Source organism: Hippichthys cyanospilos, chromosome 12, assembly GCF_059441005.1.
Source record: "Hippichthys cyanospilos isolate Australia breed blue-spotted pipefish chromosome 12, RoL_Hcya_1.0, whole genome shotgun sequence".
Lineage (NCBI taxonomy): Eukaryota > Metazoa > Chordata > Actinopteri > Syngnathiformes > Syngnathidae > Hippichthys > Hippichthys cyanospilos.
The window spans coordinates 455,251-471,140 of record NC_142380.1 but is presented as its reverse complement, the minus strand read 5'-3'; the positions used below and the strand labels follow the sequence as shown (position 1 = coordinate 471,140).

At 54.1% G+C, this 15,890-nt stretch overlaps 2 protein-coding genes across 3 annotated transcripts in view; both read right to left on the bottom strand.

The window, feature by feature from the left end:
* Window positions 1–4,353, bottom strand: part of atp1a2a (ATPase Na+/K+ transporting subunit alpha 2a) — a 29,076-nt gene extending 24,723 nt beyond the window's left edge. Inside the window, exons 1-3 of the mRNA XM_088428918.1 lie at window positions 4,313–4,353; window positions 1,962–2,024; window positions 714–773 (exon numbers count right to left, since the gene is read on the bottom strand). Coding sequence (XP_088285044.1) covers window positions 714–773; window positions 1,962–2,024; window positions 4,313–4,324 — 135 coding nt within the window. The 5' untranslated portion in view covers window positions 4,325–4,353. The remainder of the gene's footprint in view (window positions 1–713; window positions 774–1,961; window positions 2,025–4,312) is intronic.
* A 1,324-nt stretch (window positions 4,354–5,677) lies between these two features.
* On the bottom strand, window positions 5,678–13,708 carry mpz (myelin protein zero). 2 transcript variants are annotated; one of them, XM_088428919.1, is made up of 6 exons: window positions 13,487–13,708; window positions 12,091–12,257; window positions 11,449–11,662; window positions 11,144–11,273; window positions 10,227–10,269; window positions 5,678–8,571 (listed from the first exon to the last, which is right to left on the bottom strand). In XM_088428919.1, the coding sequence occupies exons 1-6, from the start codon at window positions 13,530–13,532 to the stop codon at window positions 8,491–8,493; spliced, it is 681 nt and encodes a 226-aa protein (XP_088285045.1). In that variant the 5' UTR covers window positions 13,533–13,708; the 3' UTR covers window positions 5,678–8,490. The 2 variants fall into 2 exon arrangements, with proteins under 2 accessions (XP_088285045.1, XP_088285046.1); XM_088428920.1 differs by having other exon boundaries at window positions 5,678–8,072; window positions 13,487–13,707.
* Window positions 13,709–15,890: the final 2,182 nt, after the last annotated feature.

The following is a 15,890-nucleotide window of genomic DNA, read 5'->3' as shown; positions in this document are numbered from 1 at the left end:
AAGAGGACAGGAAGAAGACAGGAAGAAGAAGGAAGAAAACAGGAAGAAGACAGGAAGAAGACAGGAAGAAGAAGGAAGAAGACAGGAAGAAGAAGGAAGAAGACAGGAAGAAGACAGTAACTCACACGCCGTACTTAAGTAGGAGAAAAGATACACCCTGGTCAGTCAAAAACTGTATTTACAGGTCAGGGAGCAACGACAACAGTATTTTTAGTTGCTCCATTTTTTTTTGCATCTCAAGCAAAACAATTTGCCTGGCAACAGAAAGGAAAAAAGAATTTCACGTATGCAGCGACGGAGTATTCCTACCTTATTACTTCTCCTTTCGGCACTTTTGCGCCTGTCTGGCCCGTTTAACAGGCGGAGCGTCATAAAGCGCGCCCGCGCTGCCCCCGCGCTGCCCCCGCGCTGCCCCCGCGCTGTAAAACCGCCGCACGTAACTTTATTGAACATTTTGTCCTGATTTTTACACCCAATAAAATCAGGCGCAAAATAACGATTTGCGCGGGCCTGCGTGTATGCGCACGTATGTATCAGCCTCCGATTTGCACACCGTCCCCCTTGGCGATTTCGGAAGCCGGACGCGTCGACATCAACCGTCCGTCTGCGACAGCGATCGCGACGGCGTCGTAATCCACAAAAAGGCCGGGTGACCGAAGCGTCAAATATCACCCGGGCGAACGAGGACGCCAGAGCGCCGTACAAGTTTGTACCTTGGCGAGGTCCAGTCCATATCGATTTGCCAGCTCATCCGCTGAGATTTTGTGGTCATCCTGGAAAAAAAGCAAACAAACAAGATCTATCTGCATCAATTTTGCCTTTCAAACGGTTTTCAGAGAAATAAGGCGCGCCGCATTATAAGGCACGGAGAATCTTGAGCATGTCACCCCGTGCCGCATCTTTATGCGTTTAACTCGTTAGCGTTTTCGTTTGTGCCAGGTATTTCTCCCTGTTAGCATATGATAATCATACTTGTTTGCGTCTAATTAACATTTTGTATTGGAGGGAAAATCATTTGTAGTTGAGTTATAGGATTGATTTCAATATCCATTGTACATTTTTGTCATTCTTGCATATGTGTAACATGTGTGTTCTTGCAATGTTTGCTCTTGACGGCCTTTGTTTGGTAGATTTCCTTTTCTTTCCGGTTTTACAATATAAGGCATGTTTTTTTATTTGCGTAATCCTATTTTTTCAGGTTTGAAATAAACGAAACTACAACCAAACAATGAATACGCTCGGGGCCTATCAGTTTTGGTTTTTTTGAAGGTGAAAATTCCAAGTGACGGAAGCGATCCAAAGGTCCCCCGTACCGTACGCGCCGAGCATAAATCACACTGACAGACGGGCCAGCAAAGACAAGGGCGGGCTGACGAAAGCCAAGCGCAACGCCTGTCGGGACCCCGGCCCATGAAAGGTCCGGATGACGAGCGGCGCCTCGGAAGACGGCCGGCCGAGAAAAAGTCGGGCCGCATTTCACGCTGGCGTTTGTGACAGAAGCGCGGAGAGCGGCCGCGCGCTACCGCTTGCCCGCAAATGATTCGGCGCGTGGCAGGCGGGCCACTCTTTTTTTGTTCCGGTTTCTATTTGTATTCGAACACGCCATCGGGAGTCATCAGTCCCAATGCAAAGTCAGTAAGATTTACTCTTGAAATTGCAGTTCATTAGCAAAGAAATACGAGATTTACGACGCTCCGGCGAAGCCTCTTTTACTTCTCCCCCTTGCGTGTGTGTTTCATGAGGGAGACGGGCACTCCTACAAGACACGCGACCGGCCGGAGTTGTAATCCACTCCCGCCGGTTAGGTAGACCGAGAGAAGAGTGCCGGTACGCAAACACCCTAAGCGGTCAAGTCATTGGACCGACGATACATCCATCTACTAATGTATAGACAGCTACCTAGAGCGCGTACGTGACAAACGATCGACGGTATCGCTATTAACGAACTTTAAGAAGCTTACCAAGGCCACCTCCTTCTTCAGCTCATCTAAGTCCCGGTTCTTTTTCTTCTTATCTGCACCGCGCTGCAGGGATCAAGACGACATCATCATCAATTTACAGTTACAATTTGTCCTTCATACAATACCAATACATTCTTATTTTTGCCCATATTTCTCTATTTGTTGATTTTTGACATTTTCAACATTTTATATTCCTAAACAATAGAAGGATTTTTAGCCAATCGTGTATGTTAAGCAAACGAAGTAGAGTACTTGATCAAAAATGGCATGTCATATTTTGAGTAAATGTAAGCGGCATTCATTTTTGCCCGCTTCCGCATTATTCCTCGACTGTTTTATTTGTATTACTCCGCTCCCTTTTTTGATGCATTTCAGCTCAATTCGACATGGCGTTGAATTTAAGCGTATGTACTAAAAGAGAAAAAAGAATTAGCATAAGCGACGACAGAAGTGGACCAGCGCCCGACGAAAGAGGCGCCCTCTAGTGGTGGCGCGCGCTCGATCAAAAATACGCAGACGGATTGACGGACCGAAGATGACAACTTCATACGGCTTGAAAAAATGTCGGAGCGGCAATGGCGGAAAGGGGGCGGGGCTCTGATAAAGGCGGAACCTGCAAAAAAAGACAGAAACTGCGTAAACCTTCGACAATGCGAGGTGAGGGTAAGGGTCTTTTTACCGGATTTGAATAAGAGTAACGCCGTTCGACGCCTTGGTCTACGCGCCGGAGGGAGAGAAGGAGCTCCTCGCGCGCGCCAATCGTCGTCAGCGGGGGAAGGCGGAAGTCACGAGCCGCCGCCGGTCTCGGCAAGCGCGCGCCCAAAACAGGCACGCGGGGAAAAGTAATCACACGGAGGCAAAGAGGGAACGGCGAGCCCCAAACGGCATCCGGCGGAGCAATTCCGCCCCCCCGTCCTGCCGTAAAGCTAAATGGAACGGGGCCCGGCGGCGACCGATAAAAACGCAATTGCGTCATTATGCAAATAAAAATCAAGCCGGGAACGATATTTCCCCATCTCATCCTGAGATGTTAAGTGTTTGGGAAATAAAGATAAAGCAAGGCAATGGTGAGCTGTTTTTGTTCCGGCTAATTCGCTTGCCGGGAAAGCGTTATCGGAAGCGCCGCTCCTGATTTCTTGTTTTCTTTTGGTTTTTTTCCGAATTCAGCCCCCCGAAGACGGTCGGGATCGCTAACCCGAAATTTGGAAGGCGCGCAGAAAAGTCTCCAGAAGACGACTGGCAAGAACGTCTTTGCCGTCCGTTTTTTATTATCCCGTGAACCTCACTTAAATACACCTGAAATCTGGTAGGCGCGTCCGAAAAAAAAAAGTTTTAAAAACCACAGACTGAGGACGTCCGCCGTTTCGCCTCAAAATACATTGATCGATTTTTGGGGGGAAATCGGCCCACGGAGCGCGAAACCCGTCGTCGTCGAACCAACGGGAAGCGCGGCGTTGGGGTGCGGGCCGGCCATTTTCTGAGGTTGCGCTTGTGTGGAGCGGTCGCCCGACGAGACAAGACGTCTTTGTCTTGATGGCGGTGAGGTCTTTGAGGAATTTCTCAGTCGGAGGACGAATAAAAGGCGTATTCAAGTCTTATCTTCCCTCCCCACCAAAGAAGACTCGCGCTCCACAAGGGGAATGACTGAAGTTGAAGCTCCACCTTCTGCCCGTGGGCCAGAGGAAGCGGGCGCCGCCGCGGCTACCGTCGGGCGGCCCCGCTTGTCAATGGTCGCATGAGTGAATGACTGTAATTGCCCGAAGATAAGACCCCCCCCCCCCCCCAAAAAAAAAAAAAACAGGTGGGGGGGGGGCATCCTATAGAGCAGGGGTCCCCAACATTTCCCCGGCCACACTGACATTCCGCACAATAGGGCAAATGGTAAAGCTGACGTTCAAGACGGTGAGAGGCCGGCCAATAAGGATATAAGAAGAGACTCACATTCAGCGTTGAAAGAAGACAGAGGGGAGCTGAAATTTCACCCGGGCGCTGACAACGTGTCAAAGTGTAACACGGCGCAAGCGCTTTGTCATGGCACTGCCAGCAGTGTCAAGGCTAAAATACAGCGCCAACGATGTGGGAGAACATCACCCCCAAAAGGTCGAAACAAAGCCATCCGCAGCCATCCCCTTTCAAGCTCCACTCGCTCGATAAAACTTCGCATTCTTTCTATTGCTTCGTCTGCCGTGGATTATTCAAGGCAAAGTTGAAACTGTTTAGTCCGAGCAAAACAAGACTCGGCGCGCCCGCCGACCCCAAAAGCGCTCGGCGTACGGTGCCCGTTCGGCCGCCCTCCTTCCTTGCGTTCCTTTGCGACGCGATCGAAGAAATAGCAAAAGGGAAAAACTTACCCCTTTGCCCATGTCGGACGTCCGCGAGCTTACGAGTCCACCGCCTCCGTCGCCGTTGCGAGCGACCCCGCCTCGTGTGGCTTTTTTGGGGGCTTGGCACCGTATCCCCACGCCCCCGCCTCATCCTGCGGGGGTAACCCGAGCCCTCGCTCTCTCTCGGCTCCCCCCGACCCCCGGCGTGCGCGCGCGTGTGTGTATATATATACACACATACATATATCAAAAGTTCAATGAGGGTGTTATTAAAAATAATTGTAAAAAACACATTTAGAGCTGAAACGCAGAGGAAAAAATGTACATTATGTGGATCAAGTATTTTTTCATCCCCCCAAAATAAAAACTGGCATTCTAAGTCGTGTATAAGGCGCGTCAGATAATAAGGCGCGCTGTCAGCTCTGGAGAAAATGGAAGGTTTTTAGGCGTGCGTTATAGTGTGGAAAATAAGGTCATACAAAATAAAAAAAAAGAGAAGACATCCACCTAGGCGAGTCTAGGTGCCAATCTCATTTTGTGCTAATTGAGGCAGATGCTACTTCAAATTGCAAAGCACGAATGCGCGGCGTTAATGCAGTCATTGTCATTTTTTTTAGACGGCGCCATTCAAGTAAGGCTAACGTTTATGAAAAATGATTCATAGAAGAGAGGACGTAGAGTAGCTAATCGTTCTGAAAACTGTTGGATGATCATGTGATACGCCGTTTTTTCTTTTCTAGAACTTCTTTTGAAATGAGTCTTATGAATTCCTGGTATTTTCGTTCATTTCAACGGCAAACGACGGTGACACAAGGTGCCACTTGAACAGTTTAACACATCATAAGTAAGCGTAACAATCCCAATTGCTCACATGTGGATTTTTTTCGGAAGCGTATGCTTTTTTTTTTTTCCATCGCAATTTCTAACTGTTCCCAGGTGTCTCATTAACAGGTGCGCGGTATTCGTCAAAGGGATCGAGAATTATACACGTGTTTTAACAGCATATAAATAGAGATTGTCGCCCCGTGGTGAAAGCTGATCCGTCTACGATTTGTTAATTAGCCCATTAAATCCCAAGGATGTATTTATACGTCTGCACCAAGTCCAGACGGTCGCTCCCAGATCCCTCTTTACGTAGCGTTGATCCGTCGCTGGAATTGCGATGCAAATTTAGTGGATTTCTTTTTTTTTTGGGAATTATTTCTCAGTTCACAAGTGTGGCTGTTATTTGTATAAATTGGTATTACTAGTTTGCGGTCGAACTCTGGCGATATCAGTGCGTCAACCATATCACTAGCCACAATTTAAGCTAGCACGGCCGGTGTCCATGCATAATGATATGAGGCAAAATTCTGACAGATAATCAAGCACTACACTTCCGATATACACACGTAAGCTTGTAAATGCTTTATTTGTGTTCTTTTTACAAGATATTACATTCAATTAGAGCAAGCGTTAAATTAAATACATGTAAAAAACAAAACAAAACAACAGCAAGAACAAGGAGAACAAAGCTACGGTCAATTCGAATGAGGTTACGCCGCTCCTAATACATTTCCTAAAACATCCAGGGCGTTTTTAATACGATTACAAGCGGTCCGGATAGCTGGGAATTTTCAAAAGGAACATTCAAGTCTCGGCCGTCCCCGAGCTCCACGTCTGCCCATTTGGTTTTCGGAGGACGGGCCCTCCGAGACTCGGCCGAGGATTCGCGGGCACCCCCCCCAAAACTCAAGGGAGGCTAACGTTATCTCAGCACGAAAAACGCGGCGTTTCCACCGAGCGGCCCGGTTGGGTTCCCCAACGCTTTCTATCGGCGCTCGTGAGGAGGGAAAGCGGCGCAAGCGGGTTAGGCTTCCCGTTCCGGCCGACTCGCGCCACTTTGGTCCGCCCTCGCCAGAAAGTGAAGAAAACCAAAAAAACCTTGTCGCTGCACCCGGGTGGCTGGGTTTTGCACTTGTTGGGTTTTCCCACAAGTCGCCGAAAACAAAAGAGCGCGGCCGAGCGATCCCGAACGGCAACGAAGCGAAAAGTCAAGAAAACGACTCTGGCCGAGGTTCCGGCCAGTAGACTTCGGCCTACCGACAAAACCCGGAAAGGATCCGACGCGGCTCGTGCTTCTTATTGCTTTTCGGTTTCCGCCGCGAGCCCCTTTCCTTTTCCGAATACGTGCGGGGCGGCCCCTCTTTACCCTACGGGGTTAGATGCGGAACTCCGGTCCCGGAGGGCCGGCGTCCCGCACGTTTTACAAACCATGGAACGGGATGGGGATTTTCGCTTTCCCACAGATCCGGTCACCGCATCTAGCTTGTTGAAGTTTGCGGTTACTGAGGCGTGGGGACAACAAAAAAATCCAGGAAAACGGAGCGTCTTTTACAAAACTTGGCCTTCCGAGAAACGGGAGCCGGGTCCGGATTTACCGAGCCCAACCGAAGCCAACTGGACCGCCGGGCGGAAAGACGGCTCGCCGCGCCTCCCTCTGCCGGTCGGGGGGCGGGGGCCGGCGTCTTGGCGTCCCGACGCAAAGAGGAGAGCGGGATGAGGAGAAGCGCGCGGCTCCCCGGTAAAGGGGGGCGGGGTCGTTTGAAGGACAAGCCGCGGAAGGGGGGAGGGAGGGGGGGAGCCGCGAGTCCGATAAGAAAGGCTTAACGAGCGCGGCGGATTGCGCCGAGCCCTGTTCTGCGGGGCCGCCGGCCGACAGGAAGCGGAAGGCCATAAAAACCGAAGCGAACGGGGGGCGGGGGGGTCCGACTTAAATAGCTCCGCCCGCCCTTCGGACCCTCGACGTCATCCGTGCTCGTCGGTCGTCGACGCTAAGTCGTAGCCTAACCCGAGCGCCGACTTGGCCAAGAAATAAATGCGCAGCTGTTGCAGTTGACGGCGGCCACAAATAGACGCAATCGGGGGGCGGGGGGGGGGGGGGGGGGGGGCAAAGGCCAGCGCCTTCTATCCCCACGTTCGGACAAAGCTACAAAGGAGTTTTGCCGGATTCGTTAGCAACAATTCTGCTCCTTTTACCTCCAAAAATACACCTTTACGCTGGGAAAAAAAAAAAAAATCCTGGAAAAACAACATTTTGGGGAAAAAAAAAATTCAAGATTTTTCGTTTTCAAATTTTAAACCAACATTTGGACATTGAAAACGAATAAACTTGCTATTTCTGCAAAACGGCAACTTCAATCAGGTATTCCCGCTCCAAAAATGTGACTTCATCCTAGTAAATTTTGCGCAAAATATCCAAAATATGACTGTGTTTTGGCAGCCCAAATGACAAGTCCAATCTTTTTGAGTTATTTGTTTAAAGTCTTTAAAGCTATGGCTTTTTCTCACAAACTTTTCCTTTCGGTATTTTGGGATCTTCATTTGCCGAATGAAATCGATTTGAGGTCGAGAAGAAGGGGGATGGTCTGTCTGCGGAGGCCGCCCCGAGACCCGGCTGCGGCGAGGTCACCGCCAAATCGAGTCGTGAAGGAGAAACAAAAAAGATGGGGGCGGCCGGCCGGCCCGAAGGCCGTCTGGCGGCTTCCCGCGTCGCCGGTTAAGAGCGTCGTTAGGCCTTAAACGCTTTTTTTTTTATGCCCGGTGAGTGCATAAAGGAGGAAATTATTTGACACGAGCACTGACAGTGCAGGGGGGAGGGAGGAGGGGGGGGGGGTTATTCTTCTTATAGCCCGCCTTAAAGGAGAGGAGCTAATGGGAAGTAATGACGACTGAGGGGAAAGGAAAAGGGGGGGTGCGTCGGGCAGACTAGAGAGGTGGAGGCGTCACGGAGGAGTCAGACCTTTATCTAAGAAAAGTAGAAGAAGTAGAAGAAGGGTGGGGGCCAGACACAAAGAGAGAGAGAGAGAGAGAGAGAGGACACGCTGGTTAGAAGAGAAGATTGAAACATTTGCAAAGGGGGGCGGGATACTTGAGGACCGGCAATCTCAGCCCAGGCGGATACTTTTATCAGACGATATTAGCCCTAGCCCCCCCCCCCCCTATTTGAGGGCGAGCCGCCGGGCGAGCCGAGAAAGGAGGCCGGGCGCTTCGGGGGGGCCCTCCCCCTGCCCCTCCCGGCCGTTCTTGCGGGTCAGCTCCAGTTGGATGGTCATCAGCACCCGCCCGGCGGCGTCCTCGGCCGCGCCCCCTCCGCCGCCCGTCCCCCCGTCCCCCCCGGGCCGGGGCGTCCGCCCGAAGAGCGCGCCCCAGCCCCGCCCCGTATCCTATTTGCGCTCCTTGCGGGACTCCCGCTTCTTCTTCTCCGAGGTTTTCGGCTTGGCGGGGTCGGCCGCCGGCGCGGGGCCCTGTGGGGAGGCGGGGACAGAGAGGGGGGCGGGGGCAGAACAGGGATGGACAGTCACTCGAGGAGGAAAGGAGTGCCGGGGGGGAGGGGGGTTAGAGGGCCGGGCGGCGCTGTGGTGAAGGGGAGAGAAAAAACATTTAAAAAGGCGGAGTTGGGGAAGAGGGCGGGGGAGGGGGCGGAGAAATGTCCTTTTAAGGGCGAGGGGAGAGAGTGAGGGGGGGCGGTGTCCAGAGCTGGAGGGGCGGGGTGACAAAAGAGGTAACCATGCATTAGGACGGGACAGTGACAGCTGGACTCCACACACCTGTGCGGTTCACCCGCAGCGCGCAAACGCGACCCGAGTGGTGGGCAACGCCGTGCCCATCAACTTTCTTGTTTCCATTTGCTTTATTTGGGGGGGGGAGGGGGGGGGGGCTTATTTTCTTAATTCCTCCCAAAAGTATGCCCATCAGTTTTTGGACTGCCTGCCTGTTGACTTTTTTTTTTCCTGGATCGCGGAGTCGATGTGGAACGGGAGCGCGCCGAGGCCGCATCGAGGAGTCCTCGGCAGAAGGAGTGCTTTCAGGAGAATTTCAGACATGAGCGTCGGCGGCGGTCTCCAATCGACCCCCCGCCGAGCGCCTCTAATTGGACTCTGATCATCGCCGCGAAGACCAAGAAGATACGGAAAAAGAAGAAGGGGAGGATGGGGGAGGGGAAGGGGAAGGGGGAGGGGAAGGGGCATCCGGGAGCGCGGCGCTCCGCGGCTTCTGCCCCTCCGGGCTGAAACGGAGGACGGCGGCAAGGGCGGGGGGGAGGGAGAAGATGAAGAGCGAGCGCTAGTGATTTCCTGTCCGAGCGCATCACATGACCTGAAGGGGAAAAGAGGAAGGGGGAAGGCGGGGCGGGGCGGGGCGGGGGGAGATGCTCCTCCAGGCCTGCGGGGGGAGTCAAAGGTGAAAAGGGAGGAAGGGGGAGGGATCGATACCGGGCGCCAGCCACAATTATCATTCCGCGACTCTGCGTCGCTACACACATGGAGGGCCCGAGGCTGCTCTGTATGTGTGTGCGCGCACGCTGGCATATATGAATAAATAACTTGCAGAAACAGGGAGGACGACATCGTGACAGCGTCGTCACGGCAACCGAGCAACGCGAGCGAGCGTGGCACCGGAGAGTAACCTGACAATCATCCCACAGTCAAAAGAAGAGAAAACCAAGAAGGCGGTGAAAGCGGGGGCCGCGACAATGAATGTGAGGAAATTTGCTGCCCCCTGTAGGCACCAAGGAAAAGAGCAAAAGGGGTTTGCTTTGCACAATGTTTTCATGCTCAAAAGGCTTCGTTTTGTGATGTCACTTCCATCGAGATGGAGTGAAATACGGACTGATTTACAAAATGATATTTTTCCATACGTATATATATATTCAGATAATGAGCGAGGACGGCTCAGTTTCAACAAAAGATGGCGCGGCGTTGCCATACTTGAATGATCTTTTTTCGAACCACTCGACTTGACGGTAAGGCCCAACTCTCCAGCGAAAAAATCAAAAGAGATTAAGGTGGTTTCGAGAAAGGCTGAACTCTCGACGGGGCCGCTTGCTCATTTTGTGCCGCGGCGATGGCGGCGTGTGATTGGGCGAGGAGCGGAAAGAGGAAGAGAAAGAAGAAGAACTTGCCTGTCTCTGCTGTGATCCCTCCTTCTTTTTCTTGCCGTGTTTGCTGGAGGACAAAACACAAAACCAAAAGAAGTCAGGATGTCTTTCTGCCGGCGCCGCTCTAATCTGGTGGCGGGATGACGGACGCGCCGTCATCTCATCGCTGCCGGATTATCCGGCGGATTACACGCGGATGAAGATGACAATCGGGCTGAGTCTCGGGGGGGGGGGGGGGCAAACTGTTTGAGTTTCGCACACGTTCGACTGTGTGAAAAGTGATCGGTAGCAAGCGCAAAAGTGCTCCAAGCGCACCTTTCCTTGACTTTCTCCGCCGTATTCGCGTCACAAACGGGGTCGGAAACCAAAACGGATTTCGAGCGGGGAGGGGGAAAGTCGAGGAGACGTCTACGGGAAGCCAACCTGACCACGCGCGGACAAACGCTCCGCCGGTTCCGCAACCTCGTCCGACCCGAAGACGGCCCGTGCCGCCAAATTGCCTCCCTCCAACGTATGGGCGTCACGGGCGGGGTCGGAAGGAGAATGTGGGGCAAACGTTCCTTTATCTTTACAAACAGAGCCAGCCCCCACCAATCCGCACGAGACCTTCTCCCATCTCCCGCTGAGCGAAACGCGTCCCTCGAAACCTTTCGGGTTGGCGTCACAACGCCGCGACTATTTTGCTGTAATCTTCCCGACGCCATCCATCGCGGGCCGGGAAAACAGAAGAGACAGCGCTGTCGCAGCGACGTTTGAAGGTGGTTAGTTACAGAAGAAAGTTGCGGACAGTTACAGAAGAAAGCTTCCTTTGGCAGCCGGCCTCCCCGACGGGCGGGGGCTAGGCGACGCAGGTGTCGGTGCCCGGGAGGGGCTCGGGCCGGAGGCGCGGCCCGAGCCGGCCGGCGCGCAGCCGGGGAGTCCGGCCGGGGCCCCGCACTGACCTGACGTTGAGGCTGAAGACGCGGCGCGCCACCAGGAAGCGCATCAGGTAATAGATGACCACAATCAGCAGCAGCAGGCCCAGGACGGCGCCCACGATGGAACCGGTGATCACGCCCGCCCGGATGGGCACTGCCGCGCAAGAGGACGCAAATTGCGTCAAATTGCGCGCGTGCAAAAGCGCGCAAACTCCACAAAGGAAGGCCGGAGGGAGCCGGCCGGAAGACTGAGGGAATAAGGTCACGCGGCCAAACGGGGCTCCGCGGCTACGGCGGAAGCATCCCGCCGGGCGCCGAGCGGGTCTCACCTTTGTCGAAGACCAGCAGGCGCACGCTGGAGGGCCGTCCCACGATGTCGGGCGGGTTCTTGGCGTCGCAGGTGAAGGTCCCGTTGTCGCCGAACTCCAGGTTCTTCAGCAGGATGGAGCCGTCGCGCCGGCCGGGGTCCCCCACGAACTCCAGCCGGTCCCTGAAGGGGCCCTTGTTGTCCACGTAGGCCATCCCGCCCGTGTAGTGGAAGATCTGAAAAGGGAAAAAAAAAACAAAACGCTTCTTTCAAATCATCGGACAGGAAGCGTCCGCCGACCGTCCGCCCAAAGGGAAGAAACGCCGGCTCGGACGGTGAGGAGAGAGGACGGGATCGAGGAAGATCGAAGCGGAGTGACGGGAGAGGACCAGAAGGGGAGTGAAAAAAGATTGCAAGCTAATAAGCTATACGCAAGCTCTAGCAAGCCATACGTGGAGAAGCAACACTTTCTAAAATACAGCAGAGTCCTGCCATAATTATAGAAGGATTATTCTTTAACTTCACCCCAAAACACGAGCATTCCTTTCAAGTTTCTCATTTTACACCCGGCGTGATAAAAGGCTCTCGCTTCCGGACCTTTCCTTCACGCCGGACAGATGGCGTCACGGGAACGAGATGAAGGCGGGCGGGCGGGCATATTTACAGAGATGCTGTCCTTGGCCCCGTCGGGCCTGTAGGTCCACGAGAAGGTGACGTCCTCGGATGTCCAGCGCCAGGAGAAGAAGGAGCAGGAGAGGCGCACCTCGGCGCCGGCCAGGGCGTGGCGCTCCCAGCCCGTGTAGATCACGATGGCCCGGGACGGCTCGGGCACTGCGCGCGGGGCAAAAGCGCCAAAGGTCACTTGGCTTCTCGCTTCGGCTTTCTACTACTTTCCACGCTGCAAAAAGTCCGTTTCCACAAAGTAAAAGCACAGAACGGGACGTGCGGCGCCGCCCGCCGCCCGGAATGAAAACAGCTTACGCGGTGTCCCTTTAAGAAGGGAAAACAAAAAAATGTTTTCAAGTAAGCGGACGTTTTTCCTTTTAAAACCACAGGTTTGTATATGAGTAGTTTTAACAAAACTACTCTGATCAATTTAATAAAATGCTTCATTAAATGAATGAGAAAATATTGAAGCCTAGAACATAGAAGCCTTTCCTCCTTGGGACTTGGAAATCCGCTATTTAGCCAGCGTCTTCGCAATCAAAGCGTAACGCAGAGAGAAAATATTGAACGTGTCGGGAGCAGCGCGTGGATGCTGATTGATGCCAATTGGCTTTCCGCCACTGAATCGATATTTCAGCGGCCGGGCGGGGAAAATACCAGGCCGTCAAAAAGAAATCTGACCGCTTAATAACGTGCAGCAAACGGGGACGTATCTTTTGCGTGGCCGGGGGAAGGATCCCCGACCGAAGGAGGCCGTAGCCGAGGTCAAAGCGGGGTCGACCGTCGCAGGCGTCAACGTGTGCGTCGTGTTTACCGGTGGGCGGGGCTACAGCGCTCCCACAATTACAACGTACCGTTAAAGGCCGCGAGAAATCACAACAAACCATCTTTTTTTCCCAATCGAACAAGAAAAAAGCAAAAAACAAAGCTAGCAAAGCGGAGCTAGCAGAGCTCCCGCGTCCGCATTTTGCGCCACCAAGGTGGAGTAAGGTTTGGTAAAGCGCGCAAAACAAGTCTGGAAAACAATCAGTGTTTACGCTCAGACATCGCTGCGATCGTACAAACGATCAAAATCTCAATCTTGCACATGCATAAACTAGAACTAGTAACCCAATATCAGGAATGTCCAATGTAACGTTGGTCGACATATTTTTTTCTTAAAAATGTATTCAAATTGAAATCATATTCATCACTGCCCAATAGCTCCAAACGTATTTTGAACGCAAACAAAGTCAAACACAAAGTATAACAAACTTTTTGCTTTTTCATATACAACAAAAAAATACGGGGCAAAAAAAAAACATCGGTCCCCCCGGCCCCCACGTTAAATATCGCTTTTGGCCGAATATGCGCGTCCAAACGGCGTCGGACCAGACGAGGACGGGGTTATTTACCCGCGGCCAGGACCAGGAGGGACGCCAGCGGCAGCAGGGTCAGCATGGTGCTCTGCGCGGACTTCCCACTGGCTCGGAAGAAAGGACGGGCGGCAAAGACGCGCGGGAGCGGCGCCGGCGGCGTGACAGTCCCACTCTGCGGGAGAGCGCGTAGAGAAGAAAACCGAGGACGGAGCCGAGAGGCGCGGGACGGCAGCGGGACGGCGGCGGCCCGGCGCCGCCGGGGGTCTTTATAGGAGGACACGCCCCCCGCTCGGCCCCCCCCCCCCCGCTTCCGGACGGCCGTCCTCGACGGAGTCCCACCCTCCCGGGACACGCGCGCCGACGTTAACCCTTCAAGGGGCCGCACGGGAAGTGACGTTCAACGTTCCGGCGCAGGCGCCGACCTTAGAGAACCCGAGACCGCCCCGGACGACCTCGGACGGGCCTAGGCCTACGCGGACCGGCCCGGAACACCTCGGGTCAACTTTACGACGCTCTGGACGGCTACGCCCACTGGGACCGCCCCGGCTGGACTCGGATGACTCAAGACCGTCCTGGACCATGTTTAGACCGCCTCGGAATCCGCCGAATCGTTCCATGCCGTTTTGGATGACTCGAGATCCACTAGATGAGCGTGGGCCGGCTCGGACTAAACGTTCGCCAACTTGGACCCAGTTTAAAGCTCACTTGACCGATGCTTGACACCTTTGGACCGACCTAGACCACCGCGGAACCCTTAAAATCGCTCCATACAATTTTGGATGAGCCTAGACCCACTAGGAAGAGCGTAAACCACCTTGGACCAAACGTCCACAAACCGGGCTCAGGTTTGACTCGGAACGCCTTTGGACCACCACTAGAGCACTCAAGATCACAATAGACTACTTTAGACCTGTCCGGACTCTTTTGGCCTAGCTCGCACCAAAATCGGCACTGCTCTCCCCCAACAAGGGCCTATCGGGACCGCCCCGGCCTCAGAATCGAATCCATCCTTTTCGCGCACCTTCCTAATTCTGTTAGAGCTAACTTGCACATTGACGACGCGCCGACAATGGAGTCGGCCAATAAACCGGCTAACTGGGCTTTTTTGGAGGCATTTGCAAGTGATACGGCTGCATCGCAGCGATTTATGACAAGGGTGGCGTCTACTGAAATTCCGGCCGTTGGCAAATGCCGCATATTGATTTTGGCCTCGGATAGCCACCGTGCACATTTTTATCCACAAAGCACTTGCGATTGACCCACGGGTTGCGTCGGTATGTTTATGGGCGCTAAGCGTGGCGATTTAGGTCCGGGTGGCGGCGGTCCGGTCCGCTCACAAGTCAGAACAAAGGCCGTAAAGTCTTTGGAGTCCCTCCCGCCAGATTCCCGCTGACACAATGGAGCGCGAGGGGGACGGGGCCTGAGCCCGGGACCTCAATGGCGCTTTCTCCCGCCCCGCCGGCGAGCACAAAGATGCGCATTGAGGGCCCCCACGCCGGAACGTGTCGCCGCCGGCCCGGCCCGGCCCGGCCCGGAGAGTTGAAGCCAGGACAACGGGACAAACCGAGGGCGGCGGGACCGGCGCCTGTCAGATCCTGTTTGCCAAAACTCAAGTCAAATCCATTTATAGGGCGCTTTAAATGCGGTGTCCCCAATCAAAAACTCGAGGTCGGAATTTTTCCCTTGCTGCGAGGGTCAATTTTCACTTCTGCAGCGGCAGGCCCAAGATGGTCGATCGCGAATCGACGTGATCTAGAGTCCGCCGGGGCGGTCTCGACCGGACCCCGGGCACGAGAACGGTCCGATCCGATCTAGTTAGTAGAGTCCGCTAACCAAAGCGGATCGGACCACCGCGGTGGCCTCTGCTGAGCAGATGATTCCAGATCCGGCGGGCCCATTTGGACACTTGAGGTTTCCTCCGTTGGGAACGGCGGGACGCGCCCCGTCCCGCCGTGCCACTGAGGCTTCCCAAGCGGAAACACAGTAATAGCGCATATCGGAGGGATCGGATGCGCTTTGCCGCCGCAGGTATTCGGTAGTTGCGCTCGGACTAAAAAGGTTGGGAAAGTCAGTCGCGGTCGTTAGTCGCGGTCGTTAGTCGGGACGCGGACGGCCGAGGGACGCGTGAGGGATGACGGCGGAGGACGAGGAGGTCCCCATCGCCGCGCTCATCCCGGCACCTCTTTCGCGCTCGGGGGGTCCCGGGGGGCGGCGCCAGACATTTTGCCCGCCGGCTGTCCTAATGGAGTCCGCGGACGTCACGGCACGATTCCACCGACCGTCTGCAGCCTCGCTGGTCAGAAGAGGCCAGAACATTTGACAGATTGGTGCTTGATCTGCAGAGGTCTGAGAGGGACTTGGGGGGGGGGCAGAATGCGGTGCCAGTGCCGCATCGAATGCAGAACAAAGTACCCCTTGTTCCGCCTGTGACATTGACATC